Genomic DNA, 22,651 nt, shown 5'->3' on the forward strand with positions numbered 1-22,651 from the left:
TCAATCTCCAGGAAGAGGCCCCAAATTTTACTCAGTGGTTTAGACATATCCTAACTCCATTGTTTACATAGTGATACACATTATCCATCTGTGTCATTTTTTCCCCATCTTGTCATTCACAGCTACAGGGGTTTGCAATCTGCTTGCCAAAAATTGAAGCATGGAAAAGATGAAATTCATCCTTTTGTCTTTGCAAAGATTCCTAAGTTTCGTTAATAAAGAAAGTAGCTTCCCTACCTCTGGACCAGCAACAAAACTGTGTTCATTTGTAAATCTTTTTTTGGGCAGCTTGGTTTTATACTTTTCTCCAAAAAGTGTTAGATAATGAAGTTCTCTTTACTTGTTTGTCAGGCCAACAACAGATTAATAATCCAGTTTCTCATCTGTAGAAACTATAATAAAGTCAATCTGCTGCTAATTGGGAAGTCTACTTCTTTTGGGCAATGGCAGGCTTCCATGTAATGGTCACAGATAGAATTCACTGATATCCCATTTACATAAAGTCATGAAAGGAAGCAATGCTGGTTTGCCACAAGCTGAAATGCTTATTTGATTACTTGGCCATGTAAACAATGCATAATGTGAGAGGGGGATGGAGGGATACTCTATGTTTGTGTGAGGTCCGTGTGCGCATGCATGCATTTGAAGGCAAATGGTATGAATGGCAAAGCAAATGGTGCATCTGCTCCTTAGCACATTGCCAGTTTCAGGAATAATGAAATAGTTCCATGCTTGGCAACCAGTTCTAACAGGGGACATTTTTAGAATTGAACGAAGGACAGGAAAACCAACAGCCTATTAACTCTTAAGAAGCCAAAGAAACATTTTTTATCTCTTCTTCTAATTGGAATAGTACTGTGCCACAGATCTTCTTCCTGTGTTCTACCCTTACGTGATGAGGAAGAGAGTGAAAATGCATGGTAGTTTGATCAGAATGTAGTCTATTATTTGGCCTTTGAAATCCTCTTCAGAAGATAATAATCTTTGAAGGGGAAGAGAACCTCTGGCAGAATGCTGCAGTTCAATACCACAATTGTTCAAGACCCATTTGTACCTGGGGTGGAGCAGCTGGGCTGCAAAAGCAAGTCACACAGTGCATCTGTCATCTTTTGGGCATTCTGAATAGGAAGCGGTTAAAAAGATGTTTTTCTGTAGGTGCCTTCTGTGTGCAGGAGAAAGTTTCTGCAATTGTGAGAAGTCAGTCTTTAGAACAGGGAACGGTACTGATAAACTAGTGAGAAGGGAGATTCCAGGGAGCAGAAGTGAGGTGTGTGGGGGGAGGGGGCTAGATGGAGCCTTGGCTGGGCTGCTAGGTTTATATCTGGAAAGTAAGCCCATTGGTTGGTAGACAAATGAAAACAGATTGTTTCAATTCACTTTCTTTTGCTGCTTTGCATTTTTGTTCCCAGAGTAAGTGTCAGGAAAAACCTATGTAGCTAAACAATGCCAGTTTGGCCTAGTAGTTAAGGCACCAGGCTAGAAACCAGGAGACTGTGAATTCTAGTCCTGCCTTATGCATGAAAGCCAGCTGGCTCTCTCAGCCCTATTTAGGTCCCAGAATTGTTGTTGTGGACAAAACAGGAGAAAGAAAGAACATTAGCTATATTTGCTGCCTTGAGTTTCTTATAAAGTAATAAAGCCAGGGTAAAAAAAATCTAATAAATAAAAGCAGCTTTAGCATTTTAGATAGATATCCTACACACTCCCTTTCAAGGAAGGAAGGAAGGAAGGAAGGAAGGAAGGAAGGAAGGAAGGAAGGAAGGAAGGAAGGAAGGAAGGAAGGAAGGTTTAATCAGATAAAAGTAGATAAAAGCTTCTATCAGTCAGGATAAGCAATATGTAGTTCCCTACCTCCTACTTTGCAATCCCTAAGTGAATCCCTACATCACAACTATCCTGCCAAAATATGTAGTCACTTTGGAGATCTTGACATGCCTAAGTGCTCATGTCTGCAATATTAAACAAAGAAGTGGGGGATATAATATCAATGATTGATATGCCTGTATTAATGGCAGCTACTGCACAGGAAAAGATCTGCAATGCAAGCAAGTATTAAGGAAAAAAATCCAGGTGGTTTCTGAGTTTTACTTACTCAAATCATGCTGCTACCTTGATATTTTTAATCTAAACATTGCATAAATATCACTGTCAAACAGAGCTGGCAAAGATTTTGTGTTGATAGTTACATATAAGCCATGTCGAAGAGGGCAGTTATGGTGTGGGGGGGGGGAGGAAATCCCTCAAACCAGTTGATCCACTTCTTTGCACCTGCTTTTTGTTTTCTTCCATGGTTTTTAATCTGGCTTCATCCTGAAAGGAACAGAGCAAAGTTTATGATTTGATTATTGACACAACAGAAGAAGTGTTGAATAAATATGGTGTCACGCCATAAAGCCTTCTTCCTCCTTTGTAGTTACCATAGGCATTTTCTGAACTCAAGGAGGCAAAATGACTAGCCAGTCTCAGGGAATACAGCAACTTCTCCAGGCAGAAAAACGGGCCAAAGATAAGCTTGAAGAAGCCAAAAAAAGTAAGTAGCACCCTATGATGGAACTCTATTGAACCTCCAGAAAACATTTGTAATATATAACTACAGATAAATCACAGAGGCATCAACAAGGAAGTGATATAATGCATTTAAAGGTTATTGTAATTTGACTTTTTTCCCCATTGGATTAATTTTTAAAACTAACTCCAATGTCTTTTTCCCAACATTTTTATAATGGGGTGTCTAATTTTTGAGCTGAATTAATGTGAATCAACAATCATCTTTCTAGATTCTTTTCTGGTCCTTTAATGAAAATTGTGTCTTCCATTTTGGGGTCTAGAATAGGGAGAGTGAAATAACATATGTGGCATTTTTGTGTTTGTGTGAGTGTGAATAGAATCCGTCTTTCCCAGCTGTGCCATTATAACCTTCTATGCTTTAATGTTGGTTGCCTCTCAGAACTAAAGGAACCATTGCTCTCTGTCTATTCATTCACTACATTTCCTATCAGCCTCAGCCAACGAGGCCAGTGGTTAGTAGCACTAGTTCTTGTAGATCTTCTATGTAAGGTAGACTTGTTTCAATTGCCAATATTATTTATCACTTTTTAATCCACCTACTAACATTTTGTTAATCTAATTATACATTTCAGGCTTTGTTGAACGTTACACACTACAAAAGAAAAACCACATGTAATTTTATTCTACAGCAAAGTAGAAAAGGTATTTGAGGAATTCCATCTTTATGAAAACCTTGATAATCTGCCCTGCCTTTATTTTATGATCTAATGGGCTGTTGGGGATAAAATGACCTTTAAGACAGACAGTTTCACTTAGTGGGGAAGGTGGTGGTCTAGCAACTCGAACACTCAATTCTAGTCCTTTCATAGCATGAAAACCAGTTGAGTGACTTTGGGCCAGTTACTCTTTCTCAGACCAATCCACTTCACAGATTTTTTTTGAGGGAAAATACGTAAGTATTATGTACACCACCCTGAGTTGTATAAAATAAAGATGAAATATAAATGTAGTGAGAAAAGAAATCATCTTTTAGATTATACATTTCTCTGATTTGGCGAGGGACAAAATTTCCAAAGAAAAATCTATAAATAGTAGACTCAGCAATATGGACTTTGAATTAAAGGATACTTTTCAAGCGATGTTTCATGACAATGCGTTCAAAATTTGGGTTTGCTAGTCTCAGTTCTGTAGAGGTTTTGTATTGCAGTGGTGACACTGTGTGCCTTGTGGAGTTGCACTGATGATGTGATTTTTTTTCCCTCAGGAATTCACTTTGGAGTGCTTTCTCCAACAGAAGCCTTTTCTGTCTACTAAAGATCCAGAAAAGGTCCCAGGAGAAACATAACATGATATGACACATTTGCTTTATTCTTTGAATTTGGGGGTATTGCTTGGTAGAATATCTTCAGAATACAGTAAAGCACTCTACTAAAGCTTTACACTACCTTTTTATTTCATAGAATCATAGGACTGAAGGGATCTTGGTGGTCTTCTAGTTCAATCCCCTGACCAAGGCAAGAGTTCTTATATTATTTATTAGGATTTTTTTAAAAATTGCCAATAAATACAAAATCTGGCTAGAATGGACTTTTCCCAATAACATTCCCAATAACAGCTGATAACAATCTTCTGTTGGTTACTCCAGAGTCAGTAGCCCATTATTAAATGACTTCATAATGTGTGACCTTGCAGGTGCTCCTGAAATCCTGATTCCCACCATGCTCAAGTTGACCATGTTGGCAGGGACTATCAGGAGTTGGAGTTCAGCAATATCTAGAGAAGCATCCATTGTTCTTCCATGTCTTTGGAGGGGAAAATGTGCTTTCCAAAAACAAACGAATGAGAATAAATGTTCACAGGTGACACCCATAATAAGGATGTACTAACCTTAATTACAAAAGGGACGCGGTGGCTCAGTGGGTTAGGACGCTGAGCTTGTCGATCAGAAGGTCGGCAGTTTGGCGGGTCGAATCCCGAGTGCCGCGTAACAGAGTGAGCGCCTGTTACTCGTCCCAGCTTCTGCCAACCTAGCAGTTCGAAAGCACGTAAAAATGCAAGTAGAAAAATAGGGACCACTACGGTGGGAAGGTAACAGTGCTCCGTGCGCCTTCGGCGTCTAGTCATGCCGGCCACATGACCACGGAGACGTCCTCGGACAAGCGCTGGCTCTTCGGCTTTGAAACGGAGATGAGCACCGGCCCCTAGAGTCGGAAACGACTAGCACGCATGTGCGGGGGAACCTTTACCTTACCTTTACCTTTAACCTTAATTACAAAGCATCTGAGAAGTCTGTGGGAGTTCAAGCAACCAACAGCAAGTATCGGTTCTCCTGTGAATAGCTTCCCATGCTTCCATTAAAGTCCAGTGAAAATATCTTCCTATGAAGCCTTTGCATGGCTTACATAGGAACATAAACAACATTAATGAACACCATACAAAATAAGAAAGCTCAGAACCAGGAGAAAATAATTACTATCTGTTGTGTAGTGAGTTCGTTGTGCAGGAATGGAGACGAGGCAAGTGAGTTCAGCAATGGTCATGTTTATTTGCTTGCAGGATCTGAACTGAGAACTGGGCTGCAGCCTGCAGCAATTTATAGCCTGGCCCCTAGGTGGCAGCCAATAGGTTTAAAGCAACCCATTGCCACCTAGGAGCAGCCAATAGCAGCACTGGAAACAGGGAGTCTGAGTTGCTGGAGAGCCGTTAGCTGGCTCCAGCTTACCACGTGGTGTTACAATTGAGCTCAATACATAACACCCCTCCCCTCTTAGAACAGACAACATCATAGCAACAATTAGCAAAACAATACAAGTTACATGATTTAACATCATAGCAACAGTTAGGCAAGTTACACAATTTTAACACCAGAATGAATAGGCTTCCATTAACAGCACACTAGACAGTTAACAACATCATAGTTCCATTATTGTTTCAGTACAGCAACAAGTCAACAGTACAGACAACGTTATAGTTGTCAACGTTATAGTTCCTTTATTTTACAACATAATCTGCTAGATAAGTAGGAGGCTTGTGTGCCCTTGTGGAATGCCTCAGGGTTCCAGTCGCTTTCTGGTCTACCAGCTTACCCATTGGGCCAGGCAGACCAATGTCCCTTAATGCACTTGAATCAAAGGAATTAGGTGCTCTCTGGATGGCCTCTCTGGGTTGGCCCACCCCAGAGTCAGATTGTTCAGCAGAGTTGGCACAGCGGTTGTTAAAATCTGGTTGGCTTGCTCCGTCAGGGGATCCATGTTGTACTTCTGGATTCCCCTCCTCCATGCCCAATTCTTCATTGCTTATGACGGAAGAGTCTTGATAGTCCATGTGTGGGCTGGCTTGGCTGCAAGTTTGGGGACTTTGGGAGGGACTTATGATGCAGTCCTCGCTTAATGGCTGTTCTGGAAACCGTTTTGATCAATGTGGCGTCTGATGACTCACCCTCCCTCCATCCCCACTTTGTAAGAGAGGGGACCAGATGATTTGGTAATTTTACCAGGAACCCACAGATTCACATGTCCATAGTTTCTGGCCCATACCCAATCGCTCACTTGCAGCCTCCTTGGGGGTTTTGTCGAGAGGCTTCTGCTGCCACTCTCTCTGGATGCAACCTGTCCAGTTTAGTGATCAGTCGCCTCCCCCAATGAAGTTCTGCAGGACTTTTGCCTGTAGCCGTGCAGGGTGTAGAATGCTGGCAAAGTAAAAAATCTGCCAGTCTGTGATGCCAGTCCTCTGTTACTATGCATTTAAGTGACTCCTTTGTTGTCCTCACCATACGTTCTGCTTGACCATTAGAGGACTGGTGAAAAGGGGCAGACATTGCGTGTCTGATGAGATTTGCTCTTAGGAAGGCCTGAAATTCAGCAGCAGTGAATTGGGCCCCATTGTCTGAAACTAAGACATCTGGCAACCCATGTGTGGCAAAGAGTTTTCTCAGCACCTGGATGGTCCTAGCAGTAGTCATGTTTGCAACTGGGATTACTTCAAGCCATTTGTCTACTACTATGAGGAAGAGCTGCCCCTGAAAGGGCCCAGCGTAGTCTATGTGAATTCTAGACCAGGGGGTGTGCGTCTCCTCCCACCTGTGAACTGGAGCATGTGGCATTTCAGGACTTGATTGATGGCATGCATAATATCCATGTACCTGTGCCTCAATGTCCTTGTCTAGACCTGGCCACCAAAGGTAGCTTCTTGCTAAAACTTTCATTCTGACAATGCCTGGATGGCCTTCATGTAGTGACTGTAAAACAATATCTCTCACTGATTAGGGAATTATGACTCTGTTCCCCCATAGGATGCACCCCTTGTGAGCTGATAGCTCGTGTCTTCTAACAAAGTAACTCTGGCACTCAGAGCCTGGGATTTTATCTAACCACCCCGTGTGTACCCATGAAAGCACTCTACTAAGTGTTTTTATCAGTAGCTGTTTCTGCGGCTATTTCCCCAGCGTGGAGGGGAAATTCTAGCAGGTCCTGAATGGACAGAATTCTGTCCGCAGGGGCTGGGTCTGGTTCTGTTAGTGGCAGTAGAAGTCTGCTCAGGTCATCAGCATGGCCCATTTCTTTGCCGGGTTTGTGAACCAGCTTAAATGTGTATGCAGACAGGAAAATAGACCATCTCAGCATTCTTGGGGAAAGTATGTGGGGATTTTGTTTGTCTGTTGTGAAGAGTCCCAGCAGTGGTTTGTGGTCTGTGAAGACCGTGAAGTCCCTGCCATATAAATAGTCATGGAATTTTTTAATTCCTGCTACAATGGCTAAGGCCTCTTTGTCAATTTGAGCGTAGTTACGCTCAGCAGAGGACAGTGTCCTCATTTAAAATGCAATAGGGACTTGTGTTCCATTCTTTTCTAAATGACTCAAGACTGCCCCCACCCCATAAGGAGATGCATCACATGCTAAACAGACTGCTTTAGACTCCCTAAAATGAGTTACAGTAGATTTAACTGACAATAGTGCCTTTAGGTCCTGGAAACATTTCTCATGAATGCTGGTCCATTTCCATGGAGCTTTTTTTATCTAAGAGCCTGTGAAGAGGCTCTGCCAATGCGGCCTTGTTAGGCAGAAATGCATGGTAGAAATTGAGGAGGCCCAAGAATGCTTGTAGCTCTCTTTTGGATTTAGGACTAGGAGCCAATTGAATGGCCTTCACTTTGGACTCAGCAGGGTGAATACCATTAGCATCAATTCAAAATCCCAGAAATTTAGTTGAAGAAACCCCAATACTACATTTACTCTTTTTTAATTTGAGGCCTGCTTCATGCAGCCTTTGTAGGACAGCTCTGAGCCTGCTGGCTAATACCTCTGTAGATTCTCCAGCAATTAGTACATCATCAAAATAAGGGCAAACACCCTGAATACCTTTAAGTGTGCGTTCCATGATTCCCTGGAAAATGCCTGGAGCAACACTAACCCAAACTGTAAACGCTTCACTTTGAAAGCCCCCCTGTGAGTCACGATCCTCTGAGCTGCAGCTGTGGCCTCATCGACCGGTAATTGCTGATAGGCCTGTGCCAAATCTAACTTTGCGAAAATAGTGCCCCCTTGCAAAGAAGTTAAATGTGGTTCACCACTGGGACAGGGTATGTGTGTTGCTTAAGGGCTTTGTTAATAGTACATTTATAGTCTGCACATATTCTAATTTTTCCGTTGGCCTTGAGTGGTGTGACTATAGGAGTTTCCCACTCCCCACCATCAACTGGTTGTAAAATGCCCTGTTCTACAAGCTTGTCTATTTCTGAGTTAATTTTATGTTTGAGGGCAAAGGGGACCCTTCGAGGCTTAACCCTAATGGGGACCACACTGGGATCTACCTTGAATGAAATAGGCAGGCCTGTGTATGTTCCTAGGGCTGAATCAAAAACATCTGCAATGTCCTCGCAAACTGACGTTAGATTCGCAGCTTGTGTCCAGTTGATACCGGTTACTTGAATGCCTAAAGCATCAAACCAATCGAGTCCTATTAGACTCGTTCTCTGTCCCCCTACTACTATGACATCCAGGTGCCCATAAAACCTTTAAATTTTACAGCCAAGGTGGCTTCCCCTTTAACTTTGACTTTAGCGTTTTGAAAATCAGTTAAAATTATGTCGGAGGGCCTTAGCTTGGCATATTTTCTACTGTAACTGCACACAAAATTAAATGTGTCCAGGGAAATAATGGAGACAGCTGAGCCTGTGTCCAACTCCATTTTACAGGGGATGCCTTGTAGCTCCACCTGAAGTTTAAATTTTGGTTTGAGGGGGCGTCAGGCCCCAGTGTGGCATACACTTCTGCGGCTTTTAGAAAACCCCACACTAAACGGTCCCTGGGCCCCAGTACCTCTCCTGGTCGGATCTTCCGACTGGTGTTTCAGTGGCCGGTCCCTCTGGCGAGCTCTGCAAACTGCTGCGATGTGGCCGGTTTTGCCGCAGGCCCTGCACGTGGCTGACCAGAATCTGCAATCAGCACATTGGTGGCTGCCGCCACAACCTTTACATCTAGGTAAGAGAACTGCCTTATAAGGAGTCTCTTGTTGCTTGCTGCTGTGGTGCTGTGTGTCGGGCTGCTTGTGTAGCTTGTTGACTTTGGCATCTTCTTCCTCTGATGATTCCTCTGAGCGTTTGGCATCCTCGTGTACTGTTTCTTCGTGTTTTGTCATTTTGGCAAGCTGGACTGTTTGGACTGCACCCCCGGTGGCTTCGTCTGCCATGACTTCGTCCTGGGCTTCAGTGAAGGTTAAATTCAGTCTAGCAAACAGTCTTTGCTGCAGTGTTCGGTTTCATAGGCCGCAGACGAGGCAGTCTCGCAGTCGTTCTTCAACGTCCGCGGCCTGCCTCAAGGCTGCGATGTATTCTGATGCTGTCTCACTGGGCTGCTGCATTCGCTGTTCAAATTTGTAATGCCAAGCAATCACTGACATCTTCAGCTGGAAATGTTCTCCCAGCTTCTTCTTAAGCTCAGTGTAGGAGACTGACTCCAGTGGTGTCAGGGCGAACAGATTTTCAGCCAGGTCGAATGTGGATGGGCCGCACACACAGAGCAGCGTGGCAACCTTCAGCCCATCTTCTGCAACCTGATTTGACCGGAGGTAGTTTTCTACCTGGGACAAGTAGGATGGCCATCCCTCCAGACGCTTGATATCGAACTTTCCCACCAGGTGTGTGCTGCCTCTCCCCAGTGAACTTCAGCTCTTTCGGAGAAGCAGGATCCCATCCTCGTCACCAGTGTTGTGTAGTGAGTTCATTGCGCAGGAATGGAGACGAGGCAAGTGAGTTCAGCAATGGTCATGTTTATTTGCTTGCAGGATCTGAACTGAGAACTGGGCTGCAGCCTGCAGCAATTTATAGCCTGGCCCCTAGGTGGCAACCAATAGGTTTAAAGCAACCCATTGCTGCCTAGGGGCAGCCAATAGCAGCACTGGAGACGGGGAGTCTGAGTTGCTGGACAACCGTTTGCTAGCTCCAGCTTACCACATGGTGTTACAATTGAGCCCAATACATAACACTATCAACCTTAATTATGGTCAAAGACCAGCATAACAAGGGTGGGGTATAAGGAATTTAAAAGCATTAAAAATACAAAAATTAAATTACATAAAAATATTAAAATATTTTTTAAAACCCTTTTAATCTCTAAAAAGAGGAACAAAAATCATAAATGAACATTAAAAATGGCAAACTAAACCTATCTAATATAAATAATGCAATGAATCTAATACAACACATGATATAATAACAGACTAGGTCAGGGGTAGGCAACCTCGGCTCTTTTATGACTCATGGACTTCAACTCCCAGAATTCCTGAGCCAGCCATGCTGGCTCAGGAATTCTGGTAGTTGAAGTCCAAGAGTCATAAAAGAGCCGAGGTTGCCTATCCCTGGACTAGGTGCACATTAAAACAAATATGAACAAAATCTCATGAGCTCTGAGAAAAGAGAAACAACCATGTTTCCTAGCAATTTTTTTAGGAAACAAGATAGCAGTTTTAGACTCTACAGCAAGCTGCAGTGATATTTTTCCCTATTCTTTTTTCCAGCAAGAGTAGCTGAATTGGCTTTAGATTAGCACTTGGCAGGCCTGTGCCCATTGTTTTGTCAATGAAATTGGTTTCATTTCCATGAAATGAGGTTATGCTATTATTCGTCTAACAATGGCAATAGCCCTTAGACTTATATACCACTTCATAGTGCTTTACAGCTCTCTCTAAGTGGTTTACAGAGTCAGCATATTGCCCTCAACAATCTAGGTCCTCATTTTACCAACCTCGTAAGAATGGAAGGCTGAGTCAACCTTGAGCTGACCAGGATCAAACTCCTTCTATCTCTTATAGCTCTTTTATCTCCTACATTTTTTCATAGCCAATCTCAATGTATACATGGTTGTACTTTGACAATAAAGGTTCATTCATTCATTTCCTTAAGCTTCTATAAAGATGCATTTAAAGAATTTTGTCATGTTATAGGGCTCCCTGCTTGGACCTCCCTTTCAACTCTATTATTCTGTTGTCTTTGTGAAACTCTGAAAATCTGACCTATCTTTATAGGTTGTTGGGGATATAATTATCTTTAAGACAGACAATTTGGTATACTGATTAAGGAACCAGACTAGAAACTGGGAGACCATAAATTTTAGGCCCACCTTAGGCACAAAGCCAGCTAGGTGACCTTGAGCCAGTCACTATCTTGCCAAGAAAAGTACAGGGACTTGTCCATGCAGTCGCCAGGAGTCAAAACCTGTGCCATATTCAGGAAATACCAGTTCCAAGGCACCCTGCACTAGTTTAAAGAGGTACACCCTGCTTGCTCTTCCACCTTCAGCAAGATTTAATTGCAATGTGAAACAGGTTTGACCTTCCTGAACTGGAAAATTGAAAACATGACTCTCATATTCACAAGAATAGGATCATTTCTTGTTGGCTCTGAAGAAGAAGAAGGAAACCATCCAAAAAAGGTTTCCAATAGTATATGTAGAAAGCTTTCACAGGCTACTGAAAATCAGCTTTGCGTGTATTGTTTTTTTCCAGTTTAAGGTGATACTCTCTGTCTCTCTCTCTCTCTCTCTCTCTAACACACACACACACACACACACACACACACACAACTTGAGTAAGCAAGTTTGTGAATTATTTCTAGAAAATAAAACATTAGAAATTCATCTTTCAACGAAGCCTTGATAGAAAATATCTATCAAAAAGTATGAAGTATCTGATTATTGTTTTCTACACTATGCCTTCAAAATACAGGACAAGGATCACTTGCAACTTGGCTTATCCTGCTGGCACATTTCAGTTCAGAACATGAGTATGTTTTTTAAATGTGTTCAAACTTTTGTAAGTCCATGAATCAAAGCATTACAGATCCCAATCCTTGTAATCAACTATATGTGTAAATGATTAAATCACACAACCCAAATGCTTTGGGGAATAAAAATTACTGGGATCCAAACCAGCCATTAGTTTTTCATTCACCTTGAGTGAGCAACAGGTTTTGCTCTAGCTTCAGGTACACTTGGTTATAACGCAACCTGATATTGAATATCTACAGTATTGATAGTAATTGAAAAATATCCATTATACTGAAATAGCTGGCTGATTTACTCAGTTTCCAAAGAATAGAATAGAATAGAATAGAATAGAATAGAATAGAATAGAATAGAATAGAATAGAATAGAATAGAATAGAATAGAATAGAATAGAATAGAATAGAATAGAATAGAATAGAATACTTTATTGGCCAAGTGTGATTGGACACACACTAGGAATTTGTCTCCAGTGCATAAGCTCTCAGTGTACATATAAGCAACAAGTAATAATTATAATCATAAAATACAATCATGAAATGAAGTGAGATACCACATATCATTGGTATGGGTGGAACAATGACACAATGGGAGACCCCAAAAAAGATGTCATGTACAATCTGGACTTGAAAATATATATATTGACAAGCTAGTTTGATTTTGCAGGGTTAAAGTGAGAGAGAAGAAGCTATTTTATGAGACAAACGTCTGGTAACAAAGATTATGGTATTTTATAGTATTTTAGTAGATAATTTCAGTAGTCACGGATAATATATTTTTTTAAAGTTTTAAAATCTCATGTCTAATTTAGAAGCAGTGTGATTGTATATAAAATTCTTAATCATTTGAGAAATATTTGAAGTGAAGTATTGTAGTCTAATAAAAATTGTAAATAAATAAATTTGGGACATTATGCATAAAACATGTAATGTTACTTAGGGAACATATGTAACTTTTATATAGTGTCATTCTTACTATATATCCTGTGGTAATGAAACCAAGTGTTACTGGAAATCCATCAAAAATTGAAACTAGAGCACAGAAATTAATATAGTGGCCAACAAATTATGCCAAAGTGGATTTCCAAAATGAACTGGATAGTTCTTCTCAAAAGCAACCTTCTGTACAAATTTCAACCCAGTTTTCAGAATAAGAGGTTGGGAAAGGCTAACCTAAGGAATTAATGATAATGATAACTTTATTGTCACTTTGAATGTATACCAATCGGCATACATCAAAATGAAATTTCGTTGCATACAGCTCTCAAAGGGTCACCACCTCCGATATATACTTCTTGTTCGTGGCCCGCTCAAATTTCACATTGTCCATTTTAGTCTCTAGGGAGTGAACGATGGCACACAGGACAGATGGAAATGGGGCTCCATGTGGATTAGCCCTCAAATTCGCTTGTATTCTGACAACCTCGCCTTCTTTCCTTTTTCTGATCCTGACTCTTCCACCTTTTCCTTAAAGAGGCCTTGCTTCTTTTCGCCCCTGGAGCACGCTGCTGCCGCCGCCACCAACTCCTCCAAAAGCCTCTCTCTCTTCCTCTGGGCCTGCCGACAGCCTCATCCAGTTCCTTCACTCCATAAGCTCCAGGTCCTCTCCTCCTCTGCCTCCTCTGGAAACAGCCCTGATTTGCAATACAATCCATCACTAGGCCAGCAGTCAGATCTTGCTGCTGGTAGAACAAATTCAAACAGTGCCAATGACTTTTAACGGTCTCACCAACAGTTCCAAAACAACTAGAAACTCGCCATGCCAGCAAAGATTGTCGGTCGTATGTCGTATGTTACCTTAGTTCCACCATGTTGCTCAAACACATTAAAATCTTCCTGATCATGTGGCCTATAGCCCTTACTATCCCTCCCAAAACTATTTGCCTTCAAGAGCCAATGCAGCCGCAGCCATTCCAGGCGCCGCCATCTTAGATCAGGAGAAAAATAAAAGATCCTGACAAATCTCATATGATTCTTCAGTGCTTATTGTCATCTATCTCAATATTGCTAGATATCACCTTGGAAGGATATACAGCTTCTTCAGTTTTCAAAAATAGCAGGTGGATGGATGGATGGATAGATGGATGGATGGATGGATGGATGGATGGATGGATGGATGGATGGATGGATAGATATTTCAGGATCCACAGGTAACCCTGAGGCTCAGAACAAAAACTTCTGCATTTCATAGGAGCAAGATCCACATAGGATTCTTTTTATTATCTGTGTGGTATAGTAGATGTTACAACTGTAATTTCTATTCAAGGATTAAACACTGCAAATTCCCTTTTTCAAGACATTTTTATATCCATTCCCTTTTTCAAGACATTTTTATATCCATGGCTGAAAGTCCAAAAATGTTCATATTGGATATGATATTGAGATTAAATAGACATATTTGGATTCACCCTATAATTTTCAGCTGGCAAAGCAATGGCTCCTGAAATCTTCAGAATAGTTACTTAACATGTTGCATCCTAATCATCTTAAATTTTAACCACAATAAATAAGGCAGGAAAAATAAGCCTATATTGCAAAATAGTTTGCCTAATCCAAGACCTCAACATAATACCTAGATCTGGGCAAGTGCAATTAACTGATGGACAGAGGATTGTTTGTGCCTTTGAAGACAAAGTGATATTCAAAGTGATTGCTTAATCACTTCAGGACTTTGGCTTCATCACTCACTTAAGTTATCAGTGAAGCAACATTAGCAAAACTGACATAAGGTCTGAAAAAGTTTTCAGTTCATTTGGTGTTTGGCCACTTCTTAAATCTACTAATTCAGAATGTTGGTTCTCATTGACAAAGAATGTACTGCCAAATTGATCAGCTCTATTCAAAGTTGTCTCAAAACACAGATCCAGGATTTCTGACCTCAGCTGTGCCATGCCCAGTTTCCAGTGTGTAACATAACTCAATCCAACATGGCATGGCAACCTAAAGAAAATATATGAGGGTTAATAATGGCTTCCAAGCTGAGATATAACCATGCATCCATTTATTCATTGTGGTATGGCTAAGATTTGAGCCTGATTTTTTTAGCAAAGAACATCCATATATATCCTGGAATATCAAAGAAAACAGTGTCTCTGTCAAATTTTCATGGATAAGAAGCAGAAAGTAACACAGATACTTTCCTCCAGGGCACAAAGGCTTTCCAGAATTAGAGAAGGAACTGTGGGAAGTCAGCCCCCCACCCCACCGCAGAAGGAAATATTTTGTGGGATATTAAAAAGGACAGAATATTATATTTCCACAAAGGAATAATGAAAACTTTTAGGCAAAGACAGGCCCAAGTCTCTCTCCCCCAAGCAGAAACCAAGCAGGCCAACTTAGAAATGCAGATCTGATAATCCTTTCAGAAAGACTGTAGCCAGGAAGCTTGGAGCTGATGGGATTAGAAAGACAAAGATCCCTAAAATCAACAACCGCTCACCCTAAAAAATCCAACACAGGACATAGCCATCAGCCACAAACCCAGGGAAGCAGGATATGACCTTTAGGACATAATAGGATTAATCCACCACCATTGGAATACCAAAAAGGACACACACAAAAGCTGAGGTCAAAGTTCATGCCACAGGAACAGGAAACAACTCCAAACACAAAAGCCCAAGAAGGTATAAAAACCCACTGCTCCCAGCTACATGTGGCCAGCTTTCCCAGAGCCACATTTCTGTTTGGCTCTGCTCTTCAATAAACTACAACCTCCTTTCTAAAACAGTTTCCATTTTGTTTATTCCTGACTTGGATTGGACCCTGATGAAGATTTTTCTTTCAAAAAAAACAACAAATAATATTATGGTTTTATGCAAAGCATGAATCCAAACAGCTATTATTTGTATCCTTGGAGGCAGACTATGCATGAGGTTGTATATGTAAACATGTATATGCTATCTGAAAACAGTATATAGACTTTCTGAGCCATCATTATTAAGGTAAGGCCCAGATTTGAGCCAGGTGTTGCATTAAGTCCATAGTTCACCTCTTCCAATAATCAGATAGCACCTAGAACAAAATAAACGTACCATATTTGGACTGAGATGCCCTATGCACAGTCACTCATGTGCTCGTTACCTCCCGGTTAGACTACTGCAACGCTCTCTACATGGGGCTGCCCTTGAGGACCACTCGGAGGCTTCAGCTGGTGCAAAATGCAGCTGAGCGAGTAGTAATGGGAGTTTCCCAATACTCTCATGTAACACCTCTTCTCCGCGAGCTGCATTGGCTTCCAATTCTCCTCTGGGTGAGATTCAAGGTGCTGGTGATGACCTATAAAGCCCTAAATGGCATGGGTCCAGATTATCTTAGGGAGCACCTGCTGCCAGCATCAGCCTCCCAGCGTCCTGTGTGCTCCCACAGGGAGGGCCCCCTCAGGGTTCCGCTGGTTAGGGAATGCCGACGGATGGTTCCAAGGGGGAGGGCATTCTCTGTGGGCGCACCTGCCCTATGGAATGAACTGCCGGTAGAACTTCGGACTGCTCCAGACCTTCACTCATTTCGCCGGGACCTTAAAACTTGGTTGTTTGATCTTGCTGGCCTGGACTGAGGGGGTTTAATTTATTTAATTTTAATTTTAATTTTAATTTTAATTTTAATTTTAATTTTAATTTTAATTTTAATTTTAATTTTAATTTTAATTTTAATTTTAATTTTAATTTTAATTTTAATTTTAATTAATTTTAATTTTAATTTTAATTATTTGTTTAATTGTGGGCTAGTCTTATTTAATTCTATTTTAAAGTGTACTTATTTGTATTGTTTTAACTCATCCTGTAAACCACCCTGAGTCCTTCGGGAATAGGGCGGTATATAAAATCAATTAAATAAATAAATAAATAAATAAATAAATAAATAAATAAATAAATAAATAAATAAATAAATAAATAAATAAATAAATATTGCTGCTATAATTTCTAGTGTATAATCTCTATTAGAGGAGAGGCATGTTGCTCTCTATTAAAACACCCAGGCATTTAATTTAGGATGAAAGGCTATGCCAATAGCCTTTCCAATCTGCAGGTATTGTTACATTACAATGGAGTCACGAGACCTTTCTCCACAGTTTTTTTAAGTGCTTTTAGCATGCTTCTTCAAAACAAAGATAAATTAAACCATAGTTTTTGATGACATATATTGTTAATTGTGGTTAACACAAAAAGCATATCCTGTTCAGAGGAAGGGAATAGAAGAAAAGGCATGTGAGCTTTAATAATGTGTAGTCGTATTATTAAACCATAACAGGGCATTTGATTATAGTAAATACGTACCTCCTATGATGTAAATTTGGCTTCCATGTGATTTTGTTTCCAAGGTTCTTTTTTAATTCTTTTCAGGGAATTCTACAAACATATTTCTAACATAATGCTTATTCCCAAGAATGTTTTTAGAGACTACATATACCCAGAGGCATTTGCTGAAAATAATAATGAGTGATTAGAGCCTACTGCTTTGCTTATCTTTGCTTATCTTTGATAAACATTGCATATTATTCTAGACTGGCAAGGACCCCTTTACTAGTTTGCCTACTGATGAACTGGCATTTTGACAGGACATACTTTGCATGGCAGCCATTTTATGAATAAGGGCAGCCATTTTATAAGAAAGCCCACAAATTGTTTTAAAAAATCTAAATTTGCCCACCAGACCAAAAGTCACCTTAGCATTATTTTTAAGACAAAGAAAATAAACATTTGGTGTTCTGAAGAATGCTTTAATTTTCACTGTTCCACAATGTTTCAGTACTTTATTGCAATTTCTTGAAAAAGTAAACTATGCTGATTTCTTATTCTGTTTTATCTTCAGTTTCAATGCCATGGATAGTTTTACTTCTGTTAGCTGCAATAGGAAGCCATGCAACATTTTCAGTATGCCAAAAACCAAGTCTTTGTCTCCAACTGTTTTGTTTCTCCTTACTTTTTGCAGTACTGTGGTATGACAGCTCTTCCTTCACTTTTCTATAAACTTGCTTTTGATGACATTGCTTCTGACTGACATGACACCAGATACAGCACTGTATTGCCTTTTTTATGGAGACAGGATCCCTTCAGCAGTGGAACATCTAATCTAAATTCTGGCAGAAGAGATAAATGTGAATAAAGGACTAGATAGAATGCATCTAACTGCAGATATGGCTAATTATCTCATTACTGCACTGAAACTTGGAACAACTTACCTCATGTGCTTTATCACAAAATAGCTGTGTCTGATCAATTCCTTTGCCCACATCTGCATGTTGCCTGGAATGCAAAAGCATGCTTGCATTATCACCTCTTCCATAGTATGTAATTATACAAGCTGTGTAGTCAGGGCTATTTGCAAAGCAAGCTGAAAACTTGAAACTATTGGGTGTCATTCCTAATGGTTTGTCTCTGCTGTTGTAAGTAATGCTGCTGATCAGTCTATAGTTCCAGACATTCTAGATTTCTAAAGAGTGAATACTCTGCAATTCTTCAGAAGCTGTGTTTTCCTTTAGGATGTGATTATTGGAGGCAAGATGGCATTTTATAAATTTTACATACATTAATAGACAAAGCTCAAGAACTGGAAGAAATTATAGCTTACGTAGGGGGCAATCAACACTTTCAGAATGTTTCTTGTCATCCTTTTTTCTTATCTAAATTAGAGGGAAATGGAATCTCAGTGTAAAAACATTAATTCTTCTCCTTCTGGCTGCTAGAACTTGTCCTTTAGTTGTTTCAGTACTTTCCTAAATTCATGTCTTTACACTCTGCTTTTGCATCTGAAAGAGGGCTGTCTCTTCTGGGTACTAAAGCTTTATATTTAAGAGAACATCATATGGAGCTAAAAACCTCATAGGATTCATTTTAACACTTCAACCTTAGGTAGAACAATTAATCCAAATAAATGCATAAATACCTAAATACCTGACTAAACTGGAATTTGCAAGACCAAGATATTAATCATTACGTTAATACTTTAAAAAATCAGCTGGACATCACTGTTGTCATAATGCCTTTAGTATGAAATGAGTCACTAGACTTTGATGTTACCTTTACCTTCATGTCTAAAATGTGTTAGTGCTTGAAATGTGCTTTAATATTCCCACTAGCAAACAGTAGCGAAGGGGAGGTGGAAACTCAATAAATATAAATTGTGCAATTTAGGGATCTGAGATGTAACATTGTATTGGTTTGGATTTATGCCAGAGTTTAACAAAATTCAATTGTTGTGAACTAAAAGGTTCCTGTCAGCAAATCAGTTAGGCAAATCTTGCAGAATGATGCCTTTTCTTGACAACAGCATCTACAATCTGTTCTCTGACTATTGCAAAAAACAAAAAGAAATTTTATTTAAAGTTCAGGTCATATAAGAAGTTGTCCAGGTTTCAATGAGCAATGCTCTGTGACAGTATCAATGTTTTTCAGTAAGGAAACCTGGAACCATTTGACTGTTGATGTGAAAGTACGTAAACACAATATTTCGGATCCTAAAGTCAATACATAGTAATACAAAAAAATATATAACAAAATGAATGTTAAATGTTCTCCCCATAGTTAGCACATAGAGAACAGAGAAAGAAGACAAAGCAGTTGTGCTTGGTCTCAGATTTACCCATAACCATTAAAAAGTAGATTCATTAAAATATATACATTCTTTTAAAAGTCCATTATTTGCATAAATTAGGCAAATAAGTAAGATTCCTTTTGATTGGATTGAAAAGAGAGAAAGAGAGAGAGATGTATATTCAAAGTGCAAGATGCACACATGCTTATTAATTTCATGGCTGTACGTGTGTGTGTGTGTGTGTGTGTGTGTGTGTGTGTGTGTGTGTGTGTGTTAGATGTTTTTTAAGTATTTAGAATGCACTTGCTTAAGTCCCAAACACAGGACAAATCTTATTTCCTGTTTCAGCCTAACCCAAGGCCATCTACAGGCAGTAGTCACAGCAGTGGCAGCTCATATTTGTGTAAATTTTTTGGCTTGCTAACAAAGAATAAAGGGAGACAGATATGATCATTTCAAACTTATTTGTTCTCATCAGTCAGCCATACCCTTCTGAGATTTGTTCTGATGAGAACAAATAAGTTTGAAATGATCATATCTGTCTCCCTTTATTCTTTGTTAGCAAGCCAAAAAGTTTACATACACACACACACATGGATATATGTATTCTAATCTGGAGACTCTATACCTGATGAGATGTCAGGACTGTGTTCTGTCCTCCCTTGTAGAACCCTGTATGTTATATACATATGAGCATTTATTTACTTTTATTCTTTTAATATATCCATTAACTTTTTATTTGCAATGAATTAAGAATAGGCTTGTAATGAAATGTATGTGTGACCTTGGGGAACAAGGGGAAGGCAACTGTCTAACAAACAATCAGACAAGAGAGGCAGGAGCCCCCAGTAGCTTAACTATCAGAGAGAGAAACTTAGGCAGGACCTGCCCTATTTAATCAGATGTTTAAATGTGGCACCAGGAAGTTTGTACTTTCAGACCTGGAAAATTTGGTTAATGTAGCCTTACAGAATTAGTTCATCTAATCATGTTTGCTGTCTAGTTTACCTGGGAGGGCTAATAATTTTTGTATAGCATAGGGCTGTGGTAGCGAACCTATGGCATGTGTGCCACAGGCGGCACGCAGAGCCCTCTCTGTGGGCATGTGCGCCGTTACCCTAGTCCTAGGCCTTCAGCTGGGTTTTATAAAACCTTTCGGTCTCTAAAAGGTTCGCCATCACTGGCATAGGGTATCTAAGCAGAGTATTGCTCAGGATAATAAAATAATTTGTCCAATTTGGATACATCATGTTGTACCAATCTAACTCTGTGGTTTGTATTTCATTATTTATAGTTTAGTGCTGTGTGTGTAGGTCAACTATACTTTAAACCATTTAGCGAATTGAAGGACCACCTTTCCCAGTCACATCTACTTGACCCACTAGAGGGAGGAAGCAGGGAATGCTATGAGTCTCCTCTCCTAAGGAGGTCCATCCAGTGGGATTAAGAAGAAAGGCCTTCTCTGTGATGGCTCCCTCCCTGTGGAATATCATCCTCACAAATTGGCCCCCACTTTGACACCCTTTCTCAAGACCCTGTAGACCTAATTTTGTCCATGGGCCTGGAGACTTCACAATGGGATTAAGTGGTTTATTTGATTGTTGTTACCCGAGGGTAGAGGGTTGTTGCTTTTTATTATTTTTCTATTGGGTTTTTATCTTTGTAAGCTGCCCAAAGTTACAGAGAGTGAGTTGGACAGCCATATACATTTTCTTAAATAACTGAATGTGACAAGGAAATTGGGTCATTCTGTATAAGATGATAGTGACAAAGACGCTTGAGCCCTTGAGATCAGTTCAATTCAAAGCTTCCCAAGAAATTATGGGAATCTATTTTTTTAAAGAGTATTAAACAGTGATCAACAAAACACTGAGAAATTTCTTCAAATCTCTCCAGTAGATGCAAAATAATTTATGGCATAATTCCTGACTATATTGCATTCAGACTGTTCTTGAACTAAGGAAGGGACTGAGTTTTCATTTTTTTTTTATTGAAAAGTTTTACATACATTTTTTCCCTTAAAAAATCCCCCCTCCCCCCCCTTCTCCCTCCCCCCCTTCCTCTCCCCCCTCCCCCCCTCCCCCCCCACTTCCCAGAGCTAAATACAAGGTATATATAAAAAAAACAATCATAAACAACCATATACTAACAACCATAAACTCTAAAATCTATCACTCTCTAGCTTATATAGGATAGAACAAACCTTAGTAATATTAAATATATATAAATATATATTAAAAAAAAACTAATATAGGGAAAAAAACCAAAGAAAGAACTTATTCAAATATAAAACTTCTTAACCCTATACTTGTTCTGAATAAACCCAAGCCATTTTCTCCCTTCCATAATATAACGTTCCTGCGAGTAATCTTTCAAATAGGCCGAAATCTTCACCATTTCGACCAGGTCAGAAACCTTTAAAATCCACTCCTCTATAGTCGGCAGTTCCTCTTTCCAGTACTATCCCCGTAATTAAATTCAACATCAACTTAGTATATTCCATCAGGCTTTTATCCAAAAAGCCTTGACCTTTTTACAAGTCTACCATATATGAAAATATGAAAATATATTACATCTTTATCACCACACTTCCAACATTTAGGCTAATAATTCAGATACATGCTTAGCTTTTTAAAATCTAAATACCATCTATAAAACATTTTATAAAAATTCTCTCTTAGATTTCAAACTTGTATAAATTTTACATTCCTCACCCAAATCTTTTCCCACCTCCCACTACTTGACTGTAAGTACGTTGTGAAAGTTCCATAGACTTCTGCTGTTCTTGTTCTTTTATCTTTTTTGATCGTTTTAAAGCAGCACGCGTCACCCTCTGTTCTCTGGGGTCATCCAAAGGTGTTATAACTTGATCTCCTCCAGCACCATTCTCCTCTGTCTGTCCATCTTCAGCCTCTTGATATTCTCCTTCTCCAGATCCCTTTGCAGCTTCCAGAAGTGTTAATGGGGTTGCTTTTAAAACATTATTGTAAAAATTACGCGCTTGCATCACAGTAACCAGACGGGTTTTCATTTTTTTATTTATTTTTTTATTTTAATCCCATTTATATCCCGCCCTTCTCCGAAGACTCAGGGCGGCTTACAATTTAAGCACAAACCAATGTGCTTAGCAATTTTGTCTGACCTCCTGCAGTAAATAAATGTACAAAATAATCCAATTAAAATGGATGGTTTCTTTTTCAGGAAAAGGAAAGAGACTGAAGCAGGCCAAGGAAGAAGCCATAGCAGAGATAGACCACTATAGGCTCCAGAGGGAAAAAGATTTCAGATGGAAGCATTCCAAAGTAAGACTATCAAGGGAAGGTTAGATCATTGAAACCT

General features: G+C 39.8%; 1 protein-coding gene across 1 annotated transcript in view; it reads left to right on the plus strand.

The window, feature by feature from the left end:
• Positions 1 to 2,280: 2,280 nt before the first annotated feature.
• ATP6V1G3 (ATPase H+ transporting V1 subunit G3) overlaps positions 2,281 to 22,651 on the plus strand; it is a 30,408-nt gene continuing 10,037 nt past the window's right edge. The window contains exons 1-2 of the mRNA XM_081324364.1: positions 2,281 to 2,530; positions 22,514 to 22,614. Coding sequence (XP_081180490.1) covers positions 2,449 to 2,530; positions 22,514 to 22,614 — 183 coding nt within the window. The 5' untranslated portion in view covers positions 2,281 to 2,448. The remainder of the gene's footprint in view (positions 2,531 to 22,513; positions 22,615 to 22,651) is intronic.

Source organism: Vipera berus, assembly GCF_964194415.1.
Source record: "Vipera berus genome assembly, chromosome: 3".
Lineage (NCBI taxonomy): Eukaryota > Metazoa > Chordata > Lepidosauria > Squamata > Viperidae > Vipera > Vipera berus.